This window comes from Tachysurus vachellii, chromosome 20, assembly GCF_030014155.1.
Source record: "Tachysurus vachellii isolate PV-2020 chromosome 20, HZAU_Pvac_v1, whole genome shotgun sequence".
In the NCBI taxonomy this organism is placed as follows: Eukaryota; Metazoa; Chordata; class Actinopteri; order Siluriformes; family Bagridae; genus Tachysurus; species Tachysurus vachellii.
This window is the reverse complement of record NC_083479.1, coordinates 14,673,194-14,700,227: the sequence shown is the minus strand read 5'-3', so window position 1 is coordinate 14,700,227 and position 27,034 is coordinate 14,673,194. Positions and strand designations below refer to the sequence as shown.

General features: G+C 37.3%; 1 protein-coding gene across 1 annotated transcript; it reads left to right on the top strand.

Annotated features, from left to right (window-relative positions):
- auh (AU RNA binding protein/enoyl-CoA hydratase) lies at positions 1–26,303 on the top strand. The gene is made up of 10 exons (XM_060895914.1): positions 1–266; positions 1,345–1,412; positions 1,499–1,586; positions 1,765–1,851; positions 4,363–4,455; positions 5,540–5,596; positions 20,579–20,766; positions 22,512–22,562; positions 25,100–25,147; positions 25,623–26,303. The coding sequence occupies exons 1-10, from the start codon at positions 53–55 to the stop codon at positions 25,698–25,700; spliced, it is 972 nt and encodes a 323-aa protein (XP_060751897.1). The 5' UTR covers positions 1–52; the 3' UTR covers positions 25,701–26,303.
- The last annotated feature ends 731 nt before the right edge of the window (positions 26,304–27,034 follow it).

Here is a 27,034-nt window from a genome sequence, read left to right as displayed (position 1 = left end):
GGTGGTTCAAAGTTGAAAGTCAATACACGCACGTACACTGCAACGAAGCGGTATGGCGCTTCTCGTGGGGTCTAGAGTCGTTTTTCAGACGTTCCGACCCCAAACATCGATGACTATTCACTCATTTTGCACGTTTCAAGATGTTATGCATCGTGCTGCAGCCGGAACTGGTGGACGCGCGTGCCGGGCATCCAGTGGCGGCTTGCGGAAGTTTAGCTCCGATGCTAATGACCTGAGCGTTAGGTTTTTGGACGGAGATGACTCAGGTAGACGTCAAAACACGGCGTTAAGGGTGGAAACACGGCGTTAAGGGTCGGTTAAATGTCGGTGCGTTAGGCAAAAGACAGTTGTGCAGTTTTGAGCTTTAAAACGTGTAAATGTGCGACAACCTTCAGGTTGTTATGGTGACGCATTGCCCATCTCATTGAGGGTCACTGGAGAGTTTGGTTGACCTGCTGTTTACTGTTCTCACAAGACATTTACTAAATTCTGAATAAATATACAAATAAACACAATAATACCAAAGTACTTACCATTGGAGATGAACAATAATATAAAAAGTTTTTTTGTTTTGTTTTTTGAGGCTTTACTCTTGTAAAGGTCTGTTTTTAAGTGTCTTCATTCATGCGTTGATTTGTTCATTAAGGAACTGCTTTATCTTGGTGAGGGTTGCAGTGGATCCAGAGTCTGTCCCAGTTAACTGCAGGGGATCTTACACACTTATACACACCTTGGGTTGATTTTGTATAGCCAGTCCACTTATTGCCATGTTTTGGGACTGGAGAACCCAGAGGAAACCCACATGAACTTTGGGAGTAATCCAAACTCAGGAGCTGTGAGCGATGACCGCTTTACCTGCTGCACCACTGAGCTGCTACAGCGGTCATGCATGACCAAAATGCATGTAACCAAAAGTCAGTTTAAATCTGAGAGCTGCCATGTTTGCTTGTGGTACCAGTGGTGCTCTATGTCTACTGACTCTAACTTTGGACCCTCTTCTACTGTTTCTATTAGCTATTTCTCTCATGGTTTGTTCCTGTAACAAAGGGTTTTCCTATCAGAACAGTTCCAAGTGCTTTAACACCCTTTAGCCATAAAAAGAATTCCTTAGAAACCCTTTCTTCTTTACTTCTGTTGTGTATGAAGGAGGAGAATCAGGATGCACCAAGTGAAAAAATTCTATTTAGGAATAAATTTGAAATAAAGTCTTATTAAAAAGTAAAGCCTCAGAATTCATGAGTTGTCTTAGAAATGCTAAACTTTATAATACCCCAAAAGCTACGTGCCTTTGATTGCTTGAAATACAAGCATTCATTTTGCTCATTCAGGTCTTCTGTATTTTAGGGATCGTCGTCTTCGGCCTTAATCGAGCGAAAGCTAAAAATGCTATCAGTAAAAATCTTGTTAAGGAGGTAGGTCTATTATATGTTTACTTTTTGTATCACTTGTTGCTCTTGTTAGTCAATGAGATTGAATTGCATGTGATGTGCTCCATTAGATGTCCGAAGCTGTTGAATCTGTGAAAAAGAACAATAAGGTGCGTTCTGTCATCTTGTGCAGCATGGTGCCTGGAGTCTTCTGTGCAGGTATTTTAATTTTGGTTTATTACAGTTTTTATTAGTTCAGGAATGGCACCTCATATTTATTTTCAGCTCTGATTAAAGGTTGACTCTGTCGATTAGTTTACTATAGTGCTTAGTTTATTATTAGTGCAGTAACTGTAACTCTTCCAATGCTAATGGCTTCATGCTTTTCCTTGAACAGGTGCTGACTTGAAAGAACGAGCAAAAATGCATCAGAGTGAAGTTGGGCCTTTTGTCTCTAAAGCCAGGACTCTTATTACAGAATTAGGTAAGTAAATTATGCTGAAGTCACCGAGTACTGTTCCTTGAATGTATAATATGTATTATGTCAATTTCCAACTGTTAACCCTGTTCTAATATTAGTAAAGAGAGTTTTTGTGTTTACACATGTATCATGTTAATTTGCTATTTTTCATTTATCTACGTGCGTGTGTAAACATAACTACCAAACAATATCTCCATCTGTACACTAGAAATGTGTGTCATTTACAACCATAAACCCACTTTTATTGAACAATAAAATACAAGGAATATAATAATAAAATTAGAACAATAAAATACATTGATGTGTGCTAGTGCAAAGCTGTTACTATTCAGCCTGAAGTTGATAATTAGCCAATCACTTTACACCATGAATTGTTTTATTCTTCTTATAAACAAGGTACAACTTCCAGCTTGACTTTTGACAGGTACCAAGCAAAAAAAGGCCATACAATAACACCATATCAAAAATGATGTCCATTTATGTTAAGATATTATAATACCTGATACTATTTAGCTGTTGTTACATAAAATGAATCAATTCAATCGCAGTTGTCAATTTAACAGTTTTCTGGTGTAAAATGAAATGATGTATGAGTTTTATTAGCATAACTTCTCACCTTTTAGTAAAACGGTTTGATGATTTAAAAACGATGCAGGGTTACAGTCTTGCTAGTGTAAAATATTCACTTTTACTGACTCTATTATGATATGCCTATGAAGGCCCAGAGGTTGTCTATTATGGCAAAAAGTAATGCTTGTAACTTGATTTATTTTTTTTTAAACCAAAAATCAATTGTTTTGCTTTCACATTTTTCCATTTGTTTGTTTACCATGAACGTAGTTTATATTCAGCAACTTGGTAAGAGCACTTTCCTGTCTTGGGACACTCTATAAGTGTTTAATGTGGGTATAAATCTAGAGGCAGTTTGTCTCCAGTTTAATGCTTTATTTATTTATTTATTTATTTATTTATTTATTTTCAATATAGGATTCTCAAAATATCTGCTTCTGCTTTAAATTCCTACAACATTCCTGTAATAGCTCAATCAGCCCATGCACAAAAAGAGCTTAACTTCAAAGCTATGTTACATTACTATTAATCTAAGCAAGGTCGAGTAGAATCATGTTTAATCGCATCACTTGACATCCTGTGAAATTGGAAAGGGTGTACAGCGCATTGCTTCACTAAGACAAACTGTTTCGTAGATCTTTTATCCTAGAGTGATGAATGACAGACCGCTCAGATGTTGTGCAGGTTTTATTTATTGCTCCAGGAAATGGCTTGGAAGCACATGTCTCTTTATTCTGCTTGTTAGGAGACATCTGCCAGAGTGTGGACCAGGTGTAGCTCTTCTTTACCTGCCAACAGTCATAAATGTGTTCATGGCTTCATGAGAACAATATTTATATATGATTTCGAGAGGAACAATCATAGCTGCGGAGGTTATTTTATATTTTACCTGGGAAACAAGTACAATAAACAGTGATGGGATGGTGTGATTATTTTCTGATAAGAATATATAGCAGTGTACAACTGACTAGTTGTACAGTTACTCATACTTACTATTTATTTATTTATTTATTTATTTATTTGATAGTTTAATGTTGTGGATTGTCTGCTTGTTAGTTCCTGTTATCACGTAAAATATAGCAGCTTTAAAGTTGTTTCATAACCAGCTGTTTTTTTTTCCTTTCTTTCTTGATGTCAACAAATGAATGCAGATGAAACCACAGATAATGAATTTTAAAAAAGTATTGACACGGGAAATTCCTTTCATAAAATGTGAAATAAATTTATCGCAGAAAATTTTCCCAGTTATAACTCACGTAAACCATTTATCTAGAGTTTCCAGCGTACAGTTAACTGTATAAGGTGTCACAATAGAAATAATAAAGGTTTAGACAAGCACATTAGTGTAAACCTTGCAGCAGGAACTATTGTCAGAGATGATTAAAAATTAATCAACACCTTTTGACCAGACAGGATTGAGCATTCAACAGTGTTGTAGTGTGATCTGCTCTATTAAATGCTGAATGAACTGTGGAGGATTAACTAACCTTTATTTTATTCTTAGCTAGAGTATTATTAAGTTGCCAGTGTTTGAGAGGCTTTTGCTAAATGAGATTAAGTCAAACAGTGGTTCTTGACATCAACATAGAGTTAAAAAGAAGATAAACAGAATTATATCAATATTGAGAGTGAAATTTATAATCCCTAGCTGAACCACACAACAGGGTTTCCATCCTACGGTATCATACAGACTGTGTCATAACTCTAGTATGAAAGTGAACTGAATTGCCATTTTGTCTGTTTAACAATCTGGACTTTAAGTAGTGTTTTGCTTTCTTACTCCTTAGACAGTTGACACTTGTGTACTAATGTTGGCTTAAATGTCAGCCGTAGGAATTGTGAGAGTGCACTGAATAACTACCATGCCATTCTGCCTAGTGTAGGATTACATTTCTAATACAATAAATGTAATGCTATAAATAATACTCCTCCGTCTGGGTTTAGGTAATCTCCCCATGCCGACAATTGCAGCTATAGATGGAGCAGCGCTGGGAGGAGGACTTGAGATGGCTCTGGCCTGTGATATAAGAATAGCAGGTAATACACATCCACTGATGATTGAATATAAAAGCATTATTGACGATTGTGAATATATTTCCAAGTAGAGCAACACAGAGATTTCCACACAAAAGCAGAGCAACTTTACACCATATATTCTCTCATCCTTCTGAATATTACATACAGACAGGTGAAAAACTGAAGGAAAAACCTGGGGCTGTATTGCCATAGATGGCATTTATTTTTGCTGATGGGTGTAGTCTCTCTCTAGATGGTCCTGTTACTGTGCACAGGGTACGAGGCCTTACCGAATGGTTTGATGAGGATGAAAATAATGTGTTATATGCTGTAAATTTGACAGTCAGCCGATCTCAAGCAAATTGAGCAATCATGGGAGGTTTTAAAATGACATGTTAGATAGTGCTCTCCAAAAACATCATGCAAACCGCGACAGGGAATATCTTTTGTATGAATGGTGATCATTGTACAGCTTACAAGTATGTTAGACGTGTAGAATCTGTGTCAGGATGGTGTGTGATGGTGTTGCTGGTGGCTGGTGGTAGCCCAACACCTTAAGGTACGTTTTGTTGGTTTTGCTTTTAATTTGTCATCTGTCTGTGTGTTAGAATCCAAAATAGCACAGATAGTAAAGGTGCCACTTTGGCTTTCTGTGTGAGTAAGTGTGTGTGTGTGTGTGTGTGTGTGTGTGTGTGTGTGTGTGTGTGTGTGTGTGTTTGTGTGAGAGAGAGAGTTAACACCCACATATTGCACTGACAGTGAGCAGATGTCTTGCTTTCTCATCTCACACACCCAAGTTTGGGCTTGGAAATCTGCTTATGATGCCTTAGCACATATCCCACTTAACAGAAATGACACACCATATGTGTTCACACTCATCAGTGATGCTCCTTAAAGCACATGTTAATTTCTTTAGTGTTATAAATATATCTATTTTAGAGTTCATTCTTGTTCATCACCAGCGTATTGCTATTTCTAAATAATCCTGGGCAGAATTAAATTTCATGTAATGTAGTACGTGTCTATGAATACTTTTTGGAGAGGCCAAATATGGGATTATGGAGGTGCTGAATATAGATTTTTTTCCTTTTCAATTTCTGTGTAGCTACTTCTGCTAAAATGGGACTGGTTGAAACAAAACTAGCCATCATTCCAGGTGCAGGTAAGAAGCAGTATTCTCAGTATTCTCTGTTTCAGTATTCATTTTTTTTTTTTTTTTTTACAAATTAAGTCAATTAAAGTGTTTAAGTCAAGTAAATATTTGGCTTTTGGCATGTTATTATAAACTGTTATGCATCAAAATGGAAAAATAATGCTTTTTTATTGGGCATGGTTTATGTATTGAACAGGGCTTTACATAATGAAGATACAGGTCAAGAGCTTCAGTTAATGTTCACAGCAAACACACGAAAGGGGGAAAATGTGATCACAGTAACTTTTGACAATAACACGTATTTTGGACTGAGTCAGGCTTTTCCCCAGTCATCCTGCTGTCCAGTTTTGTGAGCTTGTGCTCACAATACCTGTTCTTTACTAACAGCTACTCCCCCTGATGTGGCCTTCTGCTGTTCTGCTGCTTACTCTAGGTTGAATATGTTGTGTATTCTGAGAGATGATTTTCTGCACACCATGTTTGCAGTGAGTGATTATTCGTGTTACACTATGTGGCTTTTTACACCGGGCCACTTCATGCGTTTTCTGTGATCCGATAGCTATCCGATGGTAAAAAGACCAGGTCTAAATGCCCTCCGAACCTTTTTCGAGACGGATATAAATCCAATCGTTCAAACCACTTCAGGAGGTGGTCTGAGACGCATTTCAGATGAAACTGGACAGGTGTAAATGAATGTGGTTGTTTAAGCCACATACGTCAGCGCTGTACTCCTCCCAAACGGAAGTACGTCACTCGCAGGTGATCTTTTACCCAGGTGTCTCGTTGGGTCTTAAAATGCACTGCTGCCGCCAGCGACAATGCAGCAAACAGTAAATGCTGTTTTTTGTAGCATAACCGTCGTAATATTTTTTTAGTCTTCTTTTTGATTGCATTCTCAAAACTGCATACACAAAAGTGTGTTCCTTTTCAGTTACCCCGGAAATGAGGTAAAATATATTAGCATTTTGGGCGGGAGTAGAAAGATCGGATTGATATCCGATTCGCCGAGACGCATTTATGTGGCCTAATGTCAATGGAACAGTTTTAACAAATTAGATAGCTATCGGATCAGAGAAAACACATGAAGTGACCAGGTGTAAAAAGGCCCTATACTGTAGATATGAAGACAACAAATTAATCAAACCTACATTATCTTTTTAAACATCCTGTTCCAGATTTAGTTTCCCCTTTGGCTGTTTTAATATCTTTCACGTATTGTGCAAGCTTTCCATCAGATATTAAAATGCATCTATGGGGATTTCCCATTCTGTCACAAATACATTAGTGATGTCATACATTGATATAACTTGAGAAGGCCTGGCATGCAGTCAGTAGGCAAGTGTCTGTCCAATTTTCACTGTTCTATTATCATCAGCATGTAAACATGAAGATTAAAAGAAATTTGAGCTGTTGTACAAGTTTTCATCCAATGAACAACGTACAATGATGACATCCTAGAAAAACCCAAGTAATTTCTTTTTGCTTTATCAAGGTGTTTCCATTCATACAAATCCTGTTCAAAATCCTTTTTTTGCCTCCTTTGTAAACTATGGACTGTTTTGCATGGAAATCTCAGGAGATCAGTAGTTTTTAAAATTCTCCACCCAGCACCAGGCCAAAGTCACTGAGATTGATTCCATTCATATGTGGGTTAAGAAGATTAACTACAGGACCATGTACAGGTGTAACTAGGTGTAGCAGTTAATAGCGGTGGTTAATGTGTGGTCAGTATAGCATAGTGGTTAGTGTTTATTTATATAAAATGTAGCGTATCATTTTTCGATGTTACTGAAAACAGAATGCTAAAATGGATCGTATTAACCTGCAGAGTCCCTTCACGAAAATGATCTTCGCTCCACAGTCTGTGTGTAACCTCGCTGTCATTGTTTGCTGAACTGTCAGAAGTTTACAGCAGCAAACCAAACACTGGTACCATAAGGTCATGGTGGGTTTGGAGGGAATGGGTCAGTCAATGTCTGCTGCTAAGCATTATCTAAGGAATTTTTTAGTAAAACAAGATTACTGCTTCTGTCAATAAAAATATAACAAGCCAACAGACAGAGAGCTATCTGTTTCTGGCATCAAGACTAGGAAAAAGAGGACAAAGAAAACAAAAATTATTCACAGCCACATGTTGCGCGGTCATAATTATGAGGTGTGATTTACTCCTTTTGTGCTTAGGGTCCCTGAGAACACACTTTTGTAACGCGATTACATGGAGATGACATTCAACAGTATGAGACTTTTAATGGATTTAGGCTGAACATGGGGCCCCTGCCTTGTGTTTATTAGAGTGAAAAGGCCAGTGATCCTCAGAGGCTGCTTTCTAGAGTGATGATGTTAATGTCAGGGAAGGTGTCATGTTTTAATTAGGCTTATGGCGATACACGTTCCATTGAAGTGGGTTCCGTCTAAATGTAGATCCAGGTGCCCTTTGTTTTTCTATGTGTTTCGCCTGGGGGATCAGGCTTGTGACATTTCAGCTCTAACTTTTTGCGAACACTTCCCCAGGGAATTTATATTAAGTGGTGCCATAATATATAGCATTTTCCAAGAACAGGTTGATGTAGCATTTTAATTATTCATCCTGAAAAAAGCTTGGCTTGGAAGCACTGTAGAATTTAACCGTAGAGAGCTTCATTCTTTTTCTTCATTCATTCGACTTCCTTTAGCACTTCCTGGTAGTGGTGGCAGCAGGCTGAATAGACCAGCTCAGACATTTCTATCCCTGGCTATAGATTCCAGATCCTTCTGGGAAATCCCCAGATATTCTCTAGCCAACTGTGAGATATAATCACTCCAGCAGGTCCTTCCTTCTTTTTAGCCACCTGTACAGGCAGCGTTTTTCTTTAAGCTGCTTCCCACAGCTTGTGACCATAGGTGAGGATATTACCTTGTTTTTTTTATTTTTTTATTTTTTTACAGTTTGGTCATTTTGCTAAATCTCACCCACTAATGTGCTAACATCAAGGGACACTGAAGTGTAGCATCTCCAAGACATTTGAAGCCAGATAACCAACCTTCTGCTCATGCATCACAGGGCATCTGAACAGCACTGACTACACCATTATTTCTGCCATTCAGCCAATTTTGCTTTCTTTGACCCTTCGCCACTCTGTAGCATCTTTAGGCTTCAAGCGCTCGATCACTTAATGATAAGGTGATCACGTTTCCATCGTGAGACTCGAGAGCTTTAGTTTAACTCTCTCTTTCTCTGTTGCCATGAAACAGCTAATTCTTCCAGAGCTAAACTTGTGATCTTGTATACACACTCACTAAATAAACATCAGAACATAGATCTAGTTGCTATGGGTTGCACTAGACACACTGAAATATTACTGTCCATTTTTAGTTCACAAAGCCAGTGAAGCCGCCCATTGCCCCAGAGTTTCTCTCTTGGATGTAACTGGGTCACCAGGGACTTGGCACAGCTTCAGTCTTTTGCATCTTATTCAACATGCTCTGGGTCTCTCGAAATAGAGCGAGACCAAGATATTAGTAGAAAACCTTTTTCCTTTGGCAGATGAGCAGTTTTGTTCCCTGGAATGAATTTGTTCACTGACCTGTTATTAAGCACAATCCTCTAAAAGTGAAAACTGGCAAGTATCTCTCAGTCAGCTTCATTTCTCTCTTTTCTGTCCTCCTTCTCTTTTGTTCATTTCTGTCTTCTCCTTGACCTCATCCCACAGCTGTTATTAACCAAAGAAGGGTCTTGTCTCCCACCAACAACCAGTAGGTCTTTTTGCCACCTATTTACTGCTGCTGGATTTTCCTCTCAGCAGGAAAGTCTCCGTAAAGTTCCATTTAGACTCATATGAGTGATCTAATAAGTTGAGTTAATAAAAGAATTCAGTCATTGTTTTTCCTACCAAGGGCAAAGAATTACATTGCTCACTTCCCGCTAATGCAATCCTGGCTTCACTGGATACTTATCAGCTTTGTGTGAGTAAAAGTCTAGAGTCACTGATCTTGAATGACGTTTTTGGGGAAAAATGCCCTAGTTTCATACCCGGAAACTAACAGTGTGTGTGTTACTGCGAATAGAAAGTGTTTTAATCACAGTATATTCTTTTCACAAAGGGGTCTAAAGTGTAATTCTTTGGTTAATAAGGTGCTAGAGCATTTTCAGTGTTGTTTTTAGTTTTATTTCTTTAGAGTTGGAACTCTTGAATGAGCTATACAAGGTTCAAAATGAGCCAAGCGCACTCATGGTTGTGTGCTGTGTGTCAGATGCCTCAAGATATATTTAAAATAGTCTGTGCATTCTCAAAGCTGTTTTTAATTTTTTTATGTTTGTTAAAAAAAAAAAAAAAGAGTTCACCAATTAGGGACCTTGGTATAAAAATCCCTAGTATTAAAACTAACTAAATAATAGCATGCAGCTCTAACAGATACCTGAATGCGGTATACTTGTGGTTTATTTAGCAAAGAATGATCAAGTTTTCCCTTAAACGTTCCACCTGCTGGTTCCAACTGACACTCTGTGCAGTGATGCAAACAACCAGTTGCAGACAGAGGAAGGTTGGAGAACAAAGGACAAGGTGGTTAGTTATGTTTGGAAAATTGCGCACACTGTGGTGAACAAACTGAAAAAAACCGTCTCTGTCTTGCACAAAAAAGCCATATTTGAGTTATGTCTTTTTTTCTTTCTTTCTTTTTTTTTAAAGTATAACACCAACTCATTAACAAAAAAGTCCTGTACTTTGATATGCACTAAATGAGAACACCGTTAAAAGGAATTTATTATTAGCTTCCGAAGTACACTTATGACTGAGCAGCTTGTTGTAATGTTTCCATTGCCTGGTGTGGTATTTTGTCTAGTGTGGGTATATCTGTTATATCTGTTAGCAATTGAGGGCCTTCATGACTTTAACATGGTGTCACTGCTGCTCTTGCCAGCATCTTGCCAAAACAAGCCTCTTTCCCAGAAGATTGGCATTCATACTAAGGTCCAAGTATGGCTGGCATGATGAGAGTAGGTTCAGACCATGGGCTTGGCCATCATTTGCTAGCATGCCAGGAGCAGATGAGTTTGTGGCATGTACATTGCAATCTAGAATTATTGCCACTCTTCTTAATATTATATATAAAAGAATATCACATATAACAAGAAACATTTTGTGATCTCTTTTCTGGAAAGAATGACAACAGCAAATCTGTTATTTGGCATGATGCACTTCGTCCATTCATCCTTGCAACACTCCTTTATATACTTAGGTACAGGTGGACTTCCATCTTCAAATCAAACTGCTGGCTTACAGGGAAGGGTATTGCAAAACAATGATTCTGAACCATTTTTGTGTTCATTGGGAAGTATGTTTGGATCAACTTGTTTAAAGCGTTATCCATGGCTGATAATCTATCTATTATCTAAGTCTGAACCTTCTTGCAGAGGCAGCAAGGATTCTTTTTTTTTGGGAAATGGTCCTAAATCCGAAAAGCACCACAGATTGACCTGCATATTTTACAGTAGATCACATCCTTTTTCTTGGTCTTAACTGATCACAACACACAATTTCTATTACAGATTATCTCACAATACGCTTTTCTTACAATGCTGTTTAACAGTTGAATAAGATACTTTAAAATTGATTACGTTCCCTTCACCATCCTCCTCACTGTGTTGGGAAATTTGTAACTGTCTCAGATTCAAGAAACATCTTGTTATGGCCTTGATTTTGTCTGTTTTTTTATATCCATTACCTGATTTGTGCGTGTCAACAACCATCGGACTGTTTTGTCTTTTTTTAAAACCTCTTTCTGCCATAGTAATGGGTGATTTTATTTAAGAGAAATCCGTATTTCTAAACTCCAGCTAATGTTTAATGGCTACAACAGAGTTGCTGTGAGAAGAGAGCAAATAAAAAATATCTTTTTTCATGACAATTTTGTTTGACTTGTGTAAATATATCCCTGGTGGATAAATAGTATTAAATCCTACACAGTGTTTATGAGCATATGTCCCAGTGAACCAGCATCAGGATGTATGTATTTACATAGTATTTAAAGCACTTCTAAGTTTTGTAAATATAATTCTGGAAATATAAATCTTTTTTGCACTTTTTTGAGAGAAAATTCTATTATTTGAAAAATAGTATTCGTTCTAATAAATTTGTTTTAGTTGTACCAAAGATCAACCGTTTTCCTGTAGTTAGAGTGGAACGTGAATTTGTGCTTGCTTTTTTTTTTTTTTTTTTTTTTTTAAGAAGGGTGCCATTACTTCTGGAAGATATTGTATGTGCTGTAGAGCAGATGAGGTTTTAAACCATGTTTTAAATAACAACAATGTTGAAAGTAAACCTGAGAGTAGAGGAGTGTCTGTTTGGCTAATACTAGAGAATGGAGGTCTTCTAGTGAAGATATGACTTGTTTTTTATGGACCATAAACAGAGTTTTATTGTCATTACCATATAAGCAATCACCAGGGTACGTCATGTTCTACTATTTCCTTGTCGGGCATTGCTTATGTGCTCTAGGTTCTTTTTTTTTTTCTCAAACTCACTCCCTGCCTTCCTCTGACCTTGAATATAGTAACCAAGAAGCATTTCTTTGAATGAGACTAATTATACTTGAGTTTGTATCAATATACTTGGAGCAGCATAATCCGTGTCTGGATTTAAAAAAAAAAACGGAGCTATAAAGATTAAGATAAATGATTGCAAAATTCATTTTTCAGGTTTTCTTCTAAAATAAAAAACAAGGGTGTCAAAGCTGCTCTCTGCTTGGGAAAGACTGTCTTCCCGATAGTCATCCATCTGATGTATTTTGAAATGTTATTTCTGCTACCCAGTGCTTTCGATGAACTGACTCACACACTTCTGAGGAATAGTGTGCAAGTTCTGAATTGTTGGAGCTGATAAGATAATATATGTGAAACTGCAAATGTGAACCCATTTCCTCATCTGTGCTGTGTGTACAGTAGCTGAACAGATAGCTGCATTAATCAGTGATTATCTCTCTCTCTCTCTCTCTCTCTCTCTCTCTCTCTCTCTTTCTTTCTAAAGTCTAATGCTGTATCAGAATGTGCAAGACCTCTATTTGCAAACCCACTCTCTGAGTTCTGAAAGAATTCCTTGTTATCCTTGTGACTAGGAGAGAAATAGAAATGTTCCTTTATTAGGCTTTACATATTTCTGTGGTCACACTTCTGCAATCGCGCACACATTCGTGGAAATGAAACTCTCTTATTTTTGAGATGATTTTATTTATAATGCTCAGTCAGTTTGAAACTGTTCAGACTGAAGTCTTAGCTTACTGGACAGCCAATGGGGAAACCTCTGAGCATTTGTCTTAATTGACTTTTTATATATAATTTTTACCACCACAAATCCTATAATGATTTAAATTCACCTGGTCAGTGAGTGCACTTTTGATGACAAATATTCATGGACCTTCTGGCTTTCTGTTGTTTCAGTGTAGTTTCATGATGACCTTCCCTTTTAGGTGTGTAATAGACAAAGCATGTCCATTATTTTTGGTGTGCTTTTCTGGCCACAGGCTTCAGGATCATCAGGATTTTTGTACCTCATTGTATATGTAGTTTCAGGTTATAGTCTTTGTATAGTCACAGGACTGGAAAAAAAAAATTAGTTTTATTCAAGATTTAAAAAGCACAGATGCAGAATAAAGTGTTTGGGTGTGAGTGGAAGCTCAGTGGTTAAGGCATTGGCCTACTGATTTTAATGTTGTGAGTTTAAATGAGTTAATGTCTGGTTCACCAAGCTGCCACTGCTGAACCCTGGTACAAAGCCCTTAACCCCTTAACTGCTCAGTATAAATGAAATAAATGTAAGTTGCTCTGGATAAGGGCATCTGCCAAATGCAGTAAATGTGTGGTTATATGGAAAGGTCTATGTTTGGCTGCCATTTCAGTCTGTGAATGCAGGCAGTTTTAGTCACATTTAGGCGGTTTTCACACCGTATAATTATGAGTTTGATGTTTAAATTCATGGGAAACGTGGCACAGTTCCAGTGCAAATGAACTATGAAAACTGTGCTCTGTTTCAGACTAAGCTGCCAGTGTGAAAACCTCTTTCCTGACATAACTTACCAGACTCACCAGTGAAGCTTTATGTCTGACTTGCAAGACTGCAGGTAAAATGCTATATATTATGGCACCACTCAATATAAATTCCCTGGGGAAGTGTTCACGCACAGGAAGAGCTGAAATGTCACAAGCCTGATCCTCCAGGCAAAACACAAAGGGCACCTGGATCTACATTTAGACGGCACCCACTTCAATTGAACGTGCATCGCCATGACACAAGTCATATCTAACACCCAGCTTGACTATTCTAAGGAAAACAGCGATAGTACTTTTTTGTTTAGTGACCAAACTCATTTTTTCTTGCTTTGTCACACTAAGCCAGCAGATTATTAGATTGCTAGGACACAGTAGTTCATTTATGAAGAACTGAGCCAAGCTTTTCCACATAATTGAGGTAAACATTTCAAGGTTGTACACTGATTTGTCACAGAAACATGACACCAATCCACTGACCTACTTCTTGTTTCTTCCCACACCACTGGTCATCTGGCCCAGATCCTCAGCAGGGCTACAAACAGTGGCTCACAAACAGTTTGTTTTTTCTCTTTCAGTAAGTAGCCTTTTCTTAATGGATACTCTCATCCTGAACACAATACCAGCTGTTACAAACTGCAGCTGACTGGAACAGACCTAGGTAGTTTTATTTTAAGCCTAAGGGAACGCCAGACCTGTGACTTTACCTCACAACATGGCAATTAAGGCTATACTTGGCTATTAAGCAGTTGTTTTAAATTTAGTCACAATCTGACTGGTGAAAGCTAATAATAGATATCGACTCTTTCTTAGTACGCTTCAGCTAGTTGAGACTGTAGCTCCGTTCTTTCAAGGAATAGGACCTCAGAACTCATAACCAGTGTGATATTCAATCTACATGGACTGCCATTTTAAGATCTACACTGAATACAAAATCCTGAAAGGTTTAAAAGTAGGTGTCTTACTGATCTCCTAAAGCAGTATACTCCATCCTGAGCACCTCAAGCAGCCCTACTGTTAGTCCCAATGATCACTCAGCTCAGCCATTGGAAGACGTTTTTCATACATTATTCCCTTTCCAATCTGGAATATTGTTCCAGAGAAACCTTTTTTTTTTATTTAAATAAACATAGACATACATAAATATACTTGATTGGGTCTTCTATTTTGTTAATTAATTCCTAATGCAAGCTAGTGGTCACTCTTTTTACTTAGGCCATCCTTAAAAATACATCCTTGTTTGCTGTAACCCGACCAACCCTGTCAATTTAGGACCGACTCAAATTTTATTTTTTTTTTGCTTTAAGTCCGACCGACTTGCCGGTTGTAAATTTACGTTAAGACCGACCAATTTTTTTTTTTTTTACTCTTCAAACAACTAATACAAAAGCAATAAAATAATATTAATTATATTTTAGTAAATATTGTAAATATATAAATTGCCTAGGCCTACATACAAACGAAGGCTACGTTCTTTCTTTTAAATAAAAACCCGTGACGTCATCTATGTTTACACTATTGGTTAACGGATGTCACACTATGGCCTGTGCGTTCGCTTCGTCTCATCCTCTCATTCACTGTCAGAGTCAACGGTTCGCGCTTGGTAATGATGGCTGCGGCTGCAGTAAACAAAATGTTCGTGGTCACCGTTCAGACAAATTTGTTTGTGGTCTATATAGCCTGCATCAAAATGAGGTTTGCAATGATGCCCCCGAAGGCACGCGGTTGAAGACCCAGTCAGTGACGTCACGATATGCTAATTTGTTTAAATTCATACCTACGTAATCACCGTCACCAAAATTGTACTTTTTTTTTTACATTGAAACTTGAAAGAAAAAAAAAATAATAGACCTACCTAGCGACCCTTTTTTTTATTTTTTATTTTTTATATATATATACTGTTACTGCAAACCAAAATATTTTTAAGGATGGCCTTACGGGAAGCTCTGAATCTCCTCTTTTGTTTTATTCATATAATATTAAATTAAATATTGAAGATTTTGTTTTGAAACATTACTAGCCGTCACATAAGTCTGAGAATCTGAGAAATGCTGCATTCATGCTGCCTAAAAATAAAAAAATTGAAAATAGAAATTTCCCTGTTCATCACCATCTGCTTCACCAACACTGTCTCAATTCATGCACCTATTTGCTATTCTGGATCATTATTGTTTACTTACACTAACCGGGTTTTTATTTAAAAACATATCATGTTTGATATTTAAAAACCTCTCATGTAGTCTTCATGAGACCCTTTTGCATACCAGCCTTTTGGATTTTTCCAGATTAGTTCATTCTTTTGAGTTTATATCAGAAATTTGGATTTGAGGTGGAGCCCGGGACAATAATCTGGAGACCAGCAGACGTTTTAAGAAAAAAAGGTCTTGGCAGTAAGTTTAACGCCACTCTGCATAAAATTGCAAAACACCTCAGAAACTTAATAGAAAGGGTAGTTTGGCTCGGATCTGCCATCTAATAAATGTTGCTTCGAAATCTTCTGGATATACATAAGATACGCAGACTGTAGTAGTATATAAGCACTGCTGACATGCACACAAAATCATCTGCACATCAGATCATGGATCGGGGATTCTCCATATTCTCATGTGGATTCTCTATATAATGTCATAACACTTCCTAAAATGATACAGTAGTGCTAAATGATAAAGATGGAATTTAAAATCAACATACAGTGGCCAGTGTTTGGGGATGTGAAAGAATTCATAATGTTCAAAGGTTGTTTTTTTTTTGACTTTATATTTTTCATCATCATCATCATCAGTAGTAGTAGTATTAATATCTCCATCAAGTCTTGTAGGTTTTTATGTATTCTTATATACATTAAGCACATTAGAAAAACCCTCATCAAAATTTCTGGCACAAAATGTAACACGGCTTATTGAACAAAAAAACTTAACAAGAAAATGTAATTAATAAATTGGACAAATTGACTGAATACTGCAAACAGCTTAGTTACAAGAGAGAGGATAGAGGCTAGAAGAAGAAAAGGAAACAAGTACTGGTTAAAGTAAGCCCAAAAATAGATCTATGTGTTTGGGTGGCGATGACAACGTGTTAAAATTGGGCTGATTTCAATTGACACAGCATAAAAACACTGTTTAACTTTGCTTTTCTGCTGTCAATGTGATAAGTAGTGGGAGAAAATCTTAAATGAACTCCAGCACTGTTTCTGATGTTTAATGTGCCATTGGGTATTTTATATTCTCCCATAAAGATGGTATGATACAACTACGGAACATTACTTTAAGGAACGGTTGACCATTTTCCCCAAATTATCTTAACATCTGTGACAAGCAGTCATCCATCACAGCAGTTTTCATCAAGTTAAATGTGTTCGGAGGAGCTCGTATGCCAGAGACCATGAAGATCGATTACATCATTCACAATCTGACATTCTCTGCGTAGCTAATATCGGAGCCGGTCATACGGAAGAGTTTGTCTTTCAAGTTAATATATCGTGTGGATTTTAATTTAAAACTAGGGAAAAAAGTCTGTGGGTAAGTTCAACTTTGCTAAACGTTTATTTTGTACGGAAGGCTCGCTTGTATTTGTTTTACACAGTATATTTCCCAGTGCAAGTACATAGCTGTAATAACGTTAGTTAACAGACTGATGGTCTCATGACCAAAAAAAAATTTAATTTGAGTTTAAAAAAACTCTTTATTTGAATTAATGTTGACATTTCTACTTATGTATTCAGTTTTATATATTTACAGCATTTAGCAGATACCCTTTTCCAGAGCGACTTACATCATATCTCATTTTTTTTAATGCAACTGTGCGTTAAGGGCCTTGCTCAGGGGCCCAACAGTGGCGGCTTGGTGGATGTGGGATCGAACTCACAACCTTCCGATTGGTAGCCCAACACCTTAACCACTAGTCTACCACTGTCGGACATACAGTATATCAATGAACTGATAGATGATATAAACTCTGTGCTGTTTGTTTTTTAAAGCTCTGTGGATTTAAGGATGCTCTGATACGAAGAGATTCTTGTGTAGTAAGGAATGAGTGAAATGAAATCCAGGCATTTTGTAATCAGAGGCATGTTTTGTGTGTGTGTGTACAGACAGAGTATGACATCACCTGTTCGTAAAGGAATGTGGAGCCGTATGCTCTCATATGCACTGTCTTAAAGTGTCTTAAGACATATGCAATGTCTTAAAACGTCTCCATAGACGTCCTGACAACATTTATTTACATGTCTGAGTGCAGAGCATTAAAAGGTTAAGGTTTATGCCAGTAAAGTTCAGTTCCAGGAGCTGTCCTTCAGAAGTGGCAGAACTGCACAGCTGACATGTTCTGAGGTGACACTCTCCTTTATTCTTGGTTGCCTTTGAACAGTTCTGGAAACGCAGTGTGTTATAATCGTCTCGCTGACTAGGCCATACAGACAATTTCCAAACAGCTCAAGGCAAAGCTCCAGGTCAACCACCCTGACGGTATATCATGCTTTCTCAAACATGTCGAGACAGCAAGCTTAACCTTTTTTTTTAACCATGAATTTTTAAAAAGAAATAAATCCCTTCCCAAATACATGCTGTAACTAGGATGGGCCCATTTTTCATGCTGGCTTTGACTGGGCTGTGATGCAAGGTTTTCCTCGAATCTCTTGCAAAATCTCTGCCATGTTAAGAAACAGCTGTTGGTTACACAACGTTGCGTAAGGACACAAGTTCATTTGCTGGAACTTGTTAGATATCTTTGTATGTGTGGCTAAAAAGACTTCACTGTTCATAGACGACTTCTTTGGATTTGGCCAATGACATTAATAGATGAATCATGTTTGTTTTTTTTTTCTTTTCCTGGTATCACAGTGAACAACCGCAAAAAAAAAACTTCCATGTCTGTAAAATTCACTTTTGGACCGTCCTGATTTTTTTGAGTGGATGTTACAGCTTGTTTTTCCACAAATGTCTGGGAAACATCCAGTGCAGTCATCAGATTTCTTAAAAATAAATAATAAAAAACACAATAGTCAGCCAATCTGTTGTGGCCAGATGTGCATGATTTAGTTTAATTTATCATCAAGGCACTAAACGGGAACTTACGGTTCATCTGTAGTGTGGTGAAAGTTGAAGGTTGCTTCATCACTGAGCGTTTATGCAACACGTAGCTGCGTCTTCAAATGTAAACATTTTTCCCTCTTGAACTTCAGTGAGAGTTGTGCAAGCCTGTCAAAAGACCTGAGATCAACTTGTGATGATGTGGCAATGACAGAGAAACTGCAGTATGTCATGGTACAGTGATTACTGTTTACAGAAAAATATTTTTTTGCTTCAATTTTTGCTCTATGATGATTTATTACAGCATACTTGCTAATAAGGAATATTGAGCAGGTTTTAAATTAAAGGACTTGTTAATTTTCCACTCTCAGATTGTAATGGGACTCTAAATTAGAGCACTTGTTTGGTGAAGGAGCTTAATTAGTGGAAGTTACTGTAAGCCTAGATTTGTCATACAGTCGATATAAGAACGTGCTAATGGAGTGTGTGTGTGTGTGTGTGTGTATATATATATTTACAGCTGTAGTGATCAGAAAAGCATCTTGGAATGTACAACATATTAAACCTTAAACAGCAGAAGACCACATCATGTTCCACATATTCCACAAGCACCACATCTTTAAGCATAGATCAAGAATCTGAGGTTATCTTGGCCACAGTCTCAGTGAATCTGGCTCATTTATGGCTGGACAGGAGTGGAACCCAATGTGGTGTGTTGATGATGTTGCTCATCCAAGGTTTGAAGAAGAAGAAGCCTTTATTTTGCCACATAAACATTACAGCACAGTGGAATAATTTACTCATATATTTTCTTTAGCTTTTTGTTTAGTTGGGAGGTGTTGCAGTTAAAGTGGACTGTAACTATATACACAGCTTTCATTGTACTTTCTTTAGAAATTTCCATTTCTCACTCATATTTGAACTAATTGCATTTAGCACTATTGTTACAGTTTCAATGAACATGTTTCAGCTGCAGAGTTTCATAATTACATTGTGAAGATCTCCTGCTATTTCTGTAAGCTGCTGATGTCAGTGTTGATTGCATTATGTTAAAAAAAAACTTGTGCAATGTAAAAATGCGTATGACTGTCTAAAAATGAAATCTAATCAATCTTTCAAGGCGTATGAAACAAAAGTAGACAGTGTGTGCAACCAGAGAGGAAAGGTGTGTTTAAAATTAACCGTCCGAGTCATAAAAAGCAGTTGTCAATTCATTTAACAACTCCAATGTTAGGTTAGTACGGAAAATGTCAATAAAATAAAAAGTAAATTATATTCACACTGTACTAGATTTGTCAGGTTTTTTTTTTTTTTTGAAGATTGATCTCCTGGGAGTTTAGGATATGTAATATACTGTATAGTCATTTACACTGCTATATAAACATTTTTCGCAAATTATTTAGTAAATTTAAAACCAAATATGAATATATATTTTTATGAATATAAAACTTTCCTACACTTGAAAGAGTCCATAATGCTGGAGACCTGTCATCACATTCTGTAAAATCCTGACTTTTCCACGTTGTCAATAAACAATGGAGTGTCTCATCTGGAATTCCTCCTGTCATTGTTACTGGGTATTTCTTGAGTCTAGAAAACGAGAACCCATCTCATCCTTGAGGTTGATATGATCTTAATAATCCAACTCGGGGAGGTGCAGGGGGATTTAAGTTTCACTGTGCTAATGCATTGACGTAATGGAGCCGACTCAGTGAATATGTATGTCAGCAAGACACTGCGGCTTTCACTTATCACAGAAGTTGAGAGCTTTCTCAAGAGTGTTCACTTGCTTTCTGAAAGGTCACACAGTATATTTTTATTCTGTCTGACAGTCTTTTGTTTATTATTGGCACTTTGTGTTAGTGTGAGATTCTCTCAAATGTCCAGTTTTTTTCAAATACTGAATCTGAATCTTTGTGTGTTTGTGTGTGTGCACATGCATAGGGGGAACCCAGCGTCTCCCACGGTCTATAGGAGTGTCTTTGGCTAAGGAGCTGATCTTTGCTGCACGGGTGTTTGATGGTGCTGAGGCAAAGACTCTGGGGCTTGTTAACCATGGCGTGGAGCAAAACAAGAGCGGTGATGCAGCTTACCTGAGAGCTCTGGAGCTTGCCCGAGAGTTCAACCAACAGGTACGGCACACCTCGTGTCCAGTTCTTGATGGACATAACGCCCACACTAAGGGCAAAAGGCAATCCCCCCCCAAAAAAAAAAAAAAAATCAAAAAATAATAATCTTAGAAGGCAAAATAAAAAACTCATTTACAGAGGATATAAAAAGCCTATACACTCTGACTGTTAAAATAAAAAATGAAGCCAAAATAAATAATTTCAGATCATCACAAGCAACAGAATTCAAGTGAAAAACAAATCGATATCTTTTAGGGGGAAAAAAGGACCAAAAGTGTGCACAACTATTACCTAATACATTGAGAAATGTTCAGTCTTTTGCTTGAATGCAGCACTCAGTCTTTCTGGTCAAGAAGCTGCCAACCTCTTGATTCGGTTATTTTATTCTACTTGACCTTGCAAGTATGTTCCAGATCTGTCAGATTATAATCTCCCTTTGCCCACTTTTTTACATGTTATTCCACAAGTTATTGATCATCCATTCTGAAGCTGTTCTTTTGTTGATTTGGATTTGTGCTGTGGGCTGTTCAAATGCTAGAAGGTAAGATGTTTCAGCTGTCTAACTGAGGGCTAAAAGTTCTGTATTGTTGAGGTGTTGGACTACTGATCGGGAAGGTCACAGTTTCGAATCCTAGGTCCACCAAGCTGCCACTGCTGGGGCCCAGATGCTCAGTTGTTTAAAAATGAGATACAAATGTAAGTCACCCTGGATGTGTGGGTGTCAAGCTGTCTTAATTTGGACACATCTTTTAAAATGATGCCATTAATCTTCTTCCTTTGTCAGACCATAACACATTTTGCCACATGGTTTGGAGTAACTGCATGTATGGTTTTTGCAGAATTTAGGTATGTTTGAATGTTTGTTTGTTTTTTTCTGTGAGAAGGTAGATATTCTAGCAGCTCCTTTATTCTTGCTGTAGGTGACATGGCAGCCTCCCTAAAAAAAGTCTAAATTTTGTCTTATTTTGGAAGGACGTCCTGTTCTTGTAATGTCACTCCAATTTTACTCCACATTTTGAACATGACCTTCACGTTGTTCCATGGTACATCTAATGTTTTGGAGATTTCATTCAACAATGAGATCTCGTATTTGTTTTGTAAGACCATGGCTTTAGCAGTCTGATGAAACTAAAGAAACTATGTCAAGAAAATTCTACAAAGACAGCTGCTCTTTAGTTGGTCTTCATCATAATCATCAAAAACTTAATTGTTGAAAAGCATCTGATGGTAAGTGTTTCTGAGCCCCGTTAGAGTCACATGCCCCATTATAAAAAGACAATTTTGTTTCTGTTTGTTTTCCGCATGATTTTTTTTCCTTGCTATATAACATTAAAGATTTGAACAGGACTAGAATAATTTGTGCAGACTTTTTACATCTACTGTTTTTTGGTTATATACATGGGCATTACTGAGTGCTGCCAGAGCTGCTGTTACAGAAAATAACAACTCCTAGAAAATAAAACAACTTCTGGCCAATCAGAATTTAATAGAGAAAACAACAAGAGAAAAAAAAAGTAAACACGGTTCCTACAATGACCATGACTACAATTATTGTTATATTTGGAAAGGCAAATAATTTAGAATGAAATGAACATAACCTAGGTTTGGGATTCATTTGAAATCGTTTTTTTTTTTGGTAATACTTATCACTGCATTTATGTCACAACCAACGTGGTGGGATGTGAATTAATGGTCCGGAAGGGAAGCTGCATGCATTTTCTGATTACATTCTGTGCTTTTCCTTTTAGGGGCCGATTGCAGTCCGGATGGCCAAGCTGGCCATCAACCAGGGCATAGAGGTAAGATTGTACAGGTTGTTAAATCATATTTTCACTTGTGAATAGGAAACGTTATAAAATCCTAGTGTTTATTTCCTCTGGAAGCTTCTAATGAACTAGACAAGTGTTGTATTAAGCATTTTATGGCATGATTAATGAAAAAGCCTCAAGCATAAGCTTTTACTATTTATCAGATCAAGGTCTTCTTTGTTGTGGTTAGAGGACTAAACTCGAGGTTCTTCTACCTCGCATGCTGATTGAGTTGTATGAATGTAGAGTTTCCTCAGTTGCAATACTACTACTGGGTTCAGCTGCTACACTAGATGCCAGTGAGAGTCTGCTCGATGACACCACCTTGAACCCAGGGGCCAATCCGTCAGCACCCTGGAGCCTTTAGGTCAAAGGAAGTCATTAATTAGACTGATGCCCTGACAAGTGTTGTCATTTTTGTCATTTTTTACATGGCACCTATTTTTGAAACCCCATTAGGGAATTTGGCAACTGTGTTTAAATACAGCAAATATTTTGGAAACTATGCAGCTGGTAATGCCTGCAATGCTGTAGATTGCAGTTGCAGATTGGGATTTGGTGAAACGCTGGACATGCATTATGGAGTTTAATGCTTATTGAACATTAATTGCATTATAACAATCCAGAAGCTTCTTTCGATGCATTACATCTCAGATGCTCAAATATCATTATTTATAGCCCTCCATTTATGAGCTTCAGATTGGAAAGTTCTACCATTGTGAGCTACATTCCATGTATTTTATAAAGGAAATCTATAATAATTGAGGTTAAATGTTATTTTGTTTCCATATACTGTACTTATACAGTACATGTGCATGGAGCATTTTTGTTCAGACCTTCTTGGGAACAGATTTAGTGTGTTCAGTATATATTAAACAACTTCAGGACATGCTGTTATAGGAAAATAATCAACTGTCTTACTTATACGTCTCTTACCCCTCAGTTATCTGCCAACACTTTCATTTTTTCCATAATGGTATGATAGAGTAGAGAGTACTTTATTAATCTTCATGGGGAAGTTCAACAGAACACAATATTAACTGTACAATATATTCCAGGTTGGTAGGTTTAAAATCTTAATGTTACCACATGTAAGATGTGCAGTTGTGGTAATATGTGTGTAAAAATGTACAGTAGCTACAATTAACATCAGAAGTAAATAACTTGACTGTGTGTGAGAGAATGTACAATGAAATGTCTAAAAATAAACAAATAGTGTTGTAGTCCATCATCACCTGTGTGCACTTAGTTCTCCAGGATAGAATAGATTAAAGAATTGAATGTTGTGGAACGTCTGCGAAACAACTTTCAGGTTTAATTTTCATTTTAACAGCTACAAACAGTCATCCCATCACGAGCCGCTAATTTTTCTCTCGTTTGAAGTTACTAAGGCCAAAACATGCAACTTTTCACTTTACTGAGAAAGTCCTCTGTAGTGAGAATTAGTTTTAACTGTGACTGTTACTAAGCGCATTAGACTTCTTCCATTAAAGGCTAAATAAATGTTTCCTCACAGAAAGCCTCACTGTATGAACAACTGTACACATTTTTGGTATTTTAATGTTGGAGCATCCACTATACAAATCCTTGTGTTATGTAAGTTGTAAGGCTGAGTCTGTGAGGATCCTGAGGCATCTAGAGATCTACCAGCTCCAGTTGGACTCTGCTATACTAAGAGGAGATTCCAACTCCATGTGGTCTTTGAGGACAACAACAAATACATCGATACAACATTTGTCAGACTGTCACCCATATGAGGATGAGGTTCCCCTTTGAGTCTGTTTCCTCTCAAGGTTTCTTCCTTTACCATTCAAGGGAGTTTTTCCTCACCACAGTCACCTGAGTCACCTCAGACTTGCTCATTGGGGATAAATACAAACACATTTAAATATCTCTAATATTAATCTAACATTTTTGTATTATATTAATCTTTATATTACTCTTTGTATTAACCTTTTGTTTTATGAAAAAACGTATTAGAATAGTGCAATAAAATAAGGCTCAGAATTTAGCTTTATGCTATAATGGTCTTTAGCACTGATGCTGGCTATGTGGAAGAAGCTGTCCTTAACAGTGAGGTTATTTGTCTAGTGTAGTTTGGGGCTTTAGAGATATTTCTGGGATATTTCAGTAAAATGCCAAGGTAACCTATAAAGGTCATTTTCCTGTCCATCCCTATTGTCACCAGGTAGACTTTACTATATAGCCTGCATGGCATATGAACAGGAAGTGTTCATGACATTTATTTTAAAGTCTTTTTTTAGTGGGAAATATCAGTGCCCATTACAGAAAGTAAGACTGTTGACTGCTACTGTTTCTATAGTGACGCTGTTTTATGTAAAAACGCTACAGTATATTGTTATACAAACCCTCCATGTGTGCTGACAATCAGCCCCTTGTTGTTATGAACAACAGTGATGAACGTTGCACTGCCTTGTATTCTGTTGCATTGCATTGCAGCGTGTATTACTGGTTATTCGCCTTCAGCTTATTTACACTCCTCGTTTGTTTATTTTTCATCCCCTCAGGTGGATTTACAGACAGGTTTAGCCATTGAAGAGGCATGCTACGCTCAGGTATGCCCTCATTTCAAAACCACATGCTGTGAATATACAGAAAGTCAAACTTGCTAAGTCATGGGTCTGATTAGTACGCAATTTTTTTTCACAGCAGTAAAATATAGTTATGTATTTATTTCACTTAGCAAAAACACAGCTATTTTGATAAAAAAAAGCACACCCCACAGTACATAGTCTAACTATTTAAATATGCAAACAAATGCAGTCATATTCTGCTTATTTAAACATGAACTAAAAATCTATACATATTCATAAATTATTACATGCACAGAATAGATTGAATTAAAACCATCATTATAATCAAATTGACATTATTTATAGACCTAGTTTTTTTGTGTAAATATTCTCATTTTGTTCATGGTGAATTGTCTTTTTTTTTTTTTTAAAGCACTAAATTTTAATAATCATAGACACCCTTAACCACTTCTTAAGAGAACCCTGACTTTTACTACACTGATGTACCATCCCTTAGGTTATCCCAACAAAAGACAGACTCGAAGGCCTGGCAGCATTTAAAGAGAAGAGACCCCCTCGCTATAAGGGCGAGTAAAACGGGAGCAAAGCCGATCCGCTGCCTTCCGGATTTCCTTTCACTGCTACTGACAGAAGTCGTAGAGAAAGCACTAGCTTGCTGCCCCGCGCCTGCCTGACAAAGCTCTTGGCCCTCTATCAGAAAAAGACCAGTGATCTCACTCACAAGGACTTGAGGATGATGGAGGGAGAGAAGGAGTGTCTGTCCACAACATGTCCCTCACCTATGAATAAAACCGCATGGTGTGTCTTTGTTCTTTTTTTTTTTTGGTTGATATCCGATTACTCTTTTCACCTTCCTTAGATTTCTGTCGTGAAACTGTATCCTTGTCTTTCGAAGCGTCTTTGAATGTTCAATCAAGTGTTTCAAAATTCAGGCCACTTCAACATAACAGATATATAGTTACTGTATAGCTGCTTAAATGTCAATGAATATCTAATTCAACAGATGCAGTGCATTAACCAAGCCTGTTTGCTTTTCCACAAAGCATATGTTCTGTATTATAAGCATATGTTGTATATCTAACACTGTCACTAATCCATAGTAACTGACTTGAAGTGATTTTCTTTTGTAGGGAGAACAAATGCAATAAAACATTCTCAGTATGAAATCCTGTAAAAAGTACTTAGTTGACTCCTTTGTTGCATATTTTTTCCCCCATTCCCGCAGTCTTCATAATTATGGATCAGGAGAATTGATGATGTAAGCAGAATATAGTTTGAATCAGAATTTAGCCTGATGCTGTGAACATGTTATTGCACAGTCTGCTAGAGACTCCAGACAATTTTTTTTAGGGATTATCTTGTACAGTGTGGCAAGTAATAATCTTAAAAGTCTGTTCAACAGTGTAAAACGGGCTTTACATGATGGTCAGTAAGCTTTAGTCTTTTGCTATTTTTTAACCCATCTCCTAGACCCATTGCATCATTCAGTCCCAGTCTGGAGCGAATAAAGCGAACAGTATGGTTCTTGAGTCATTAAATTGTGCCTTCTCTCTGGAAAGTCCTTCCCACACACAGTGAGAAAACCACACCTAAAGCACACAACATTCCACTTTCAAAAAGCTTAGTCAAATCTGCAATCTATTTCAACCAGCCAGCCTACCACAGGAAGTGGCTGAGCAGTTAAACATTAATACCACATTCCACAAATACATGTATTATTTGGTTTTGAGCCTCTGTTCACCTCTCGAAGGAAAAAAAAAGTATGCAGTTATGCAGTAGACGTTAAAGAAAAGGGATTAGTATGTAGGGTAAGGGTCGGCTGGCAAGAAACATAGTCTTGCACTTGTCGGTTGACCGAGGACAGAGATGAAAAAAGAGAAAAGCCTAGTCTGGTGCAATAGCTGCTGT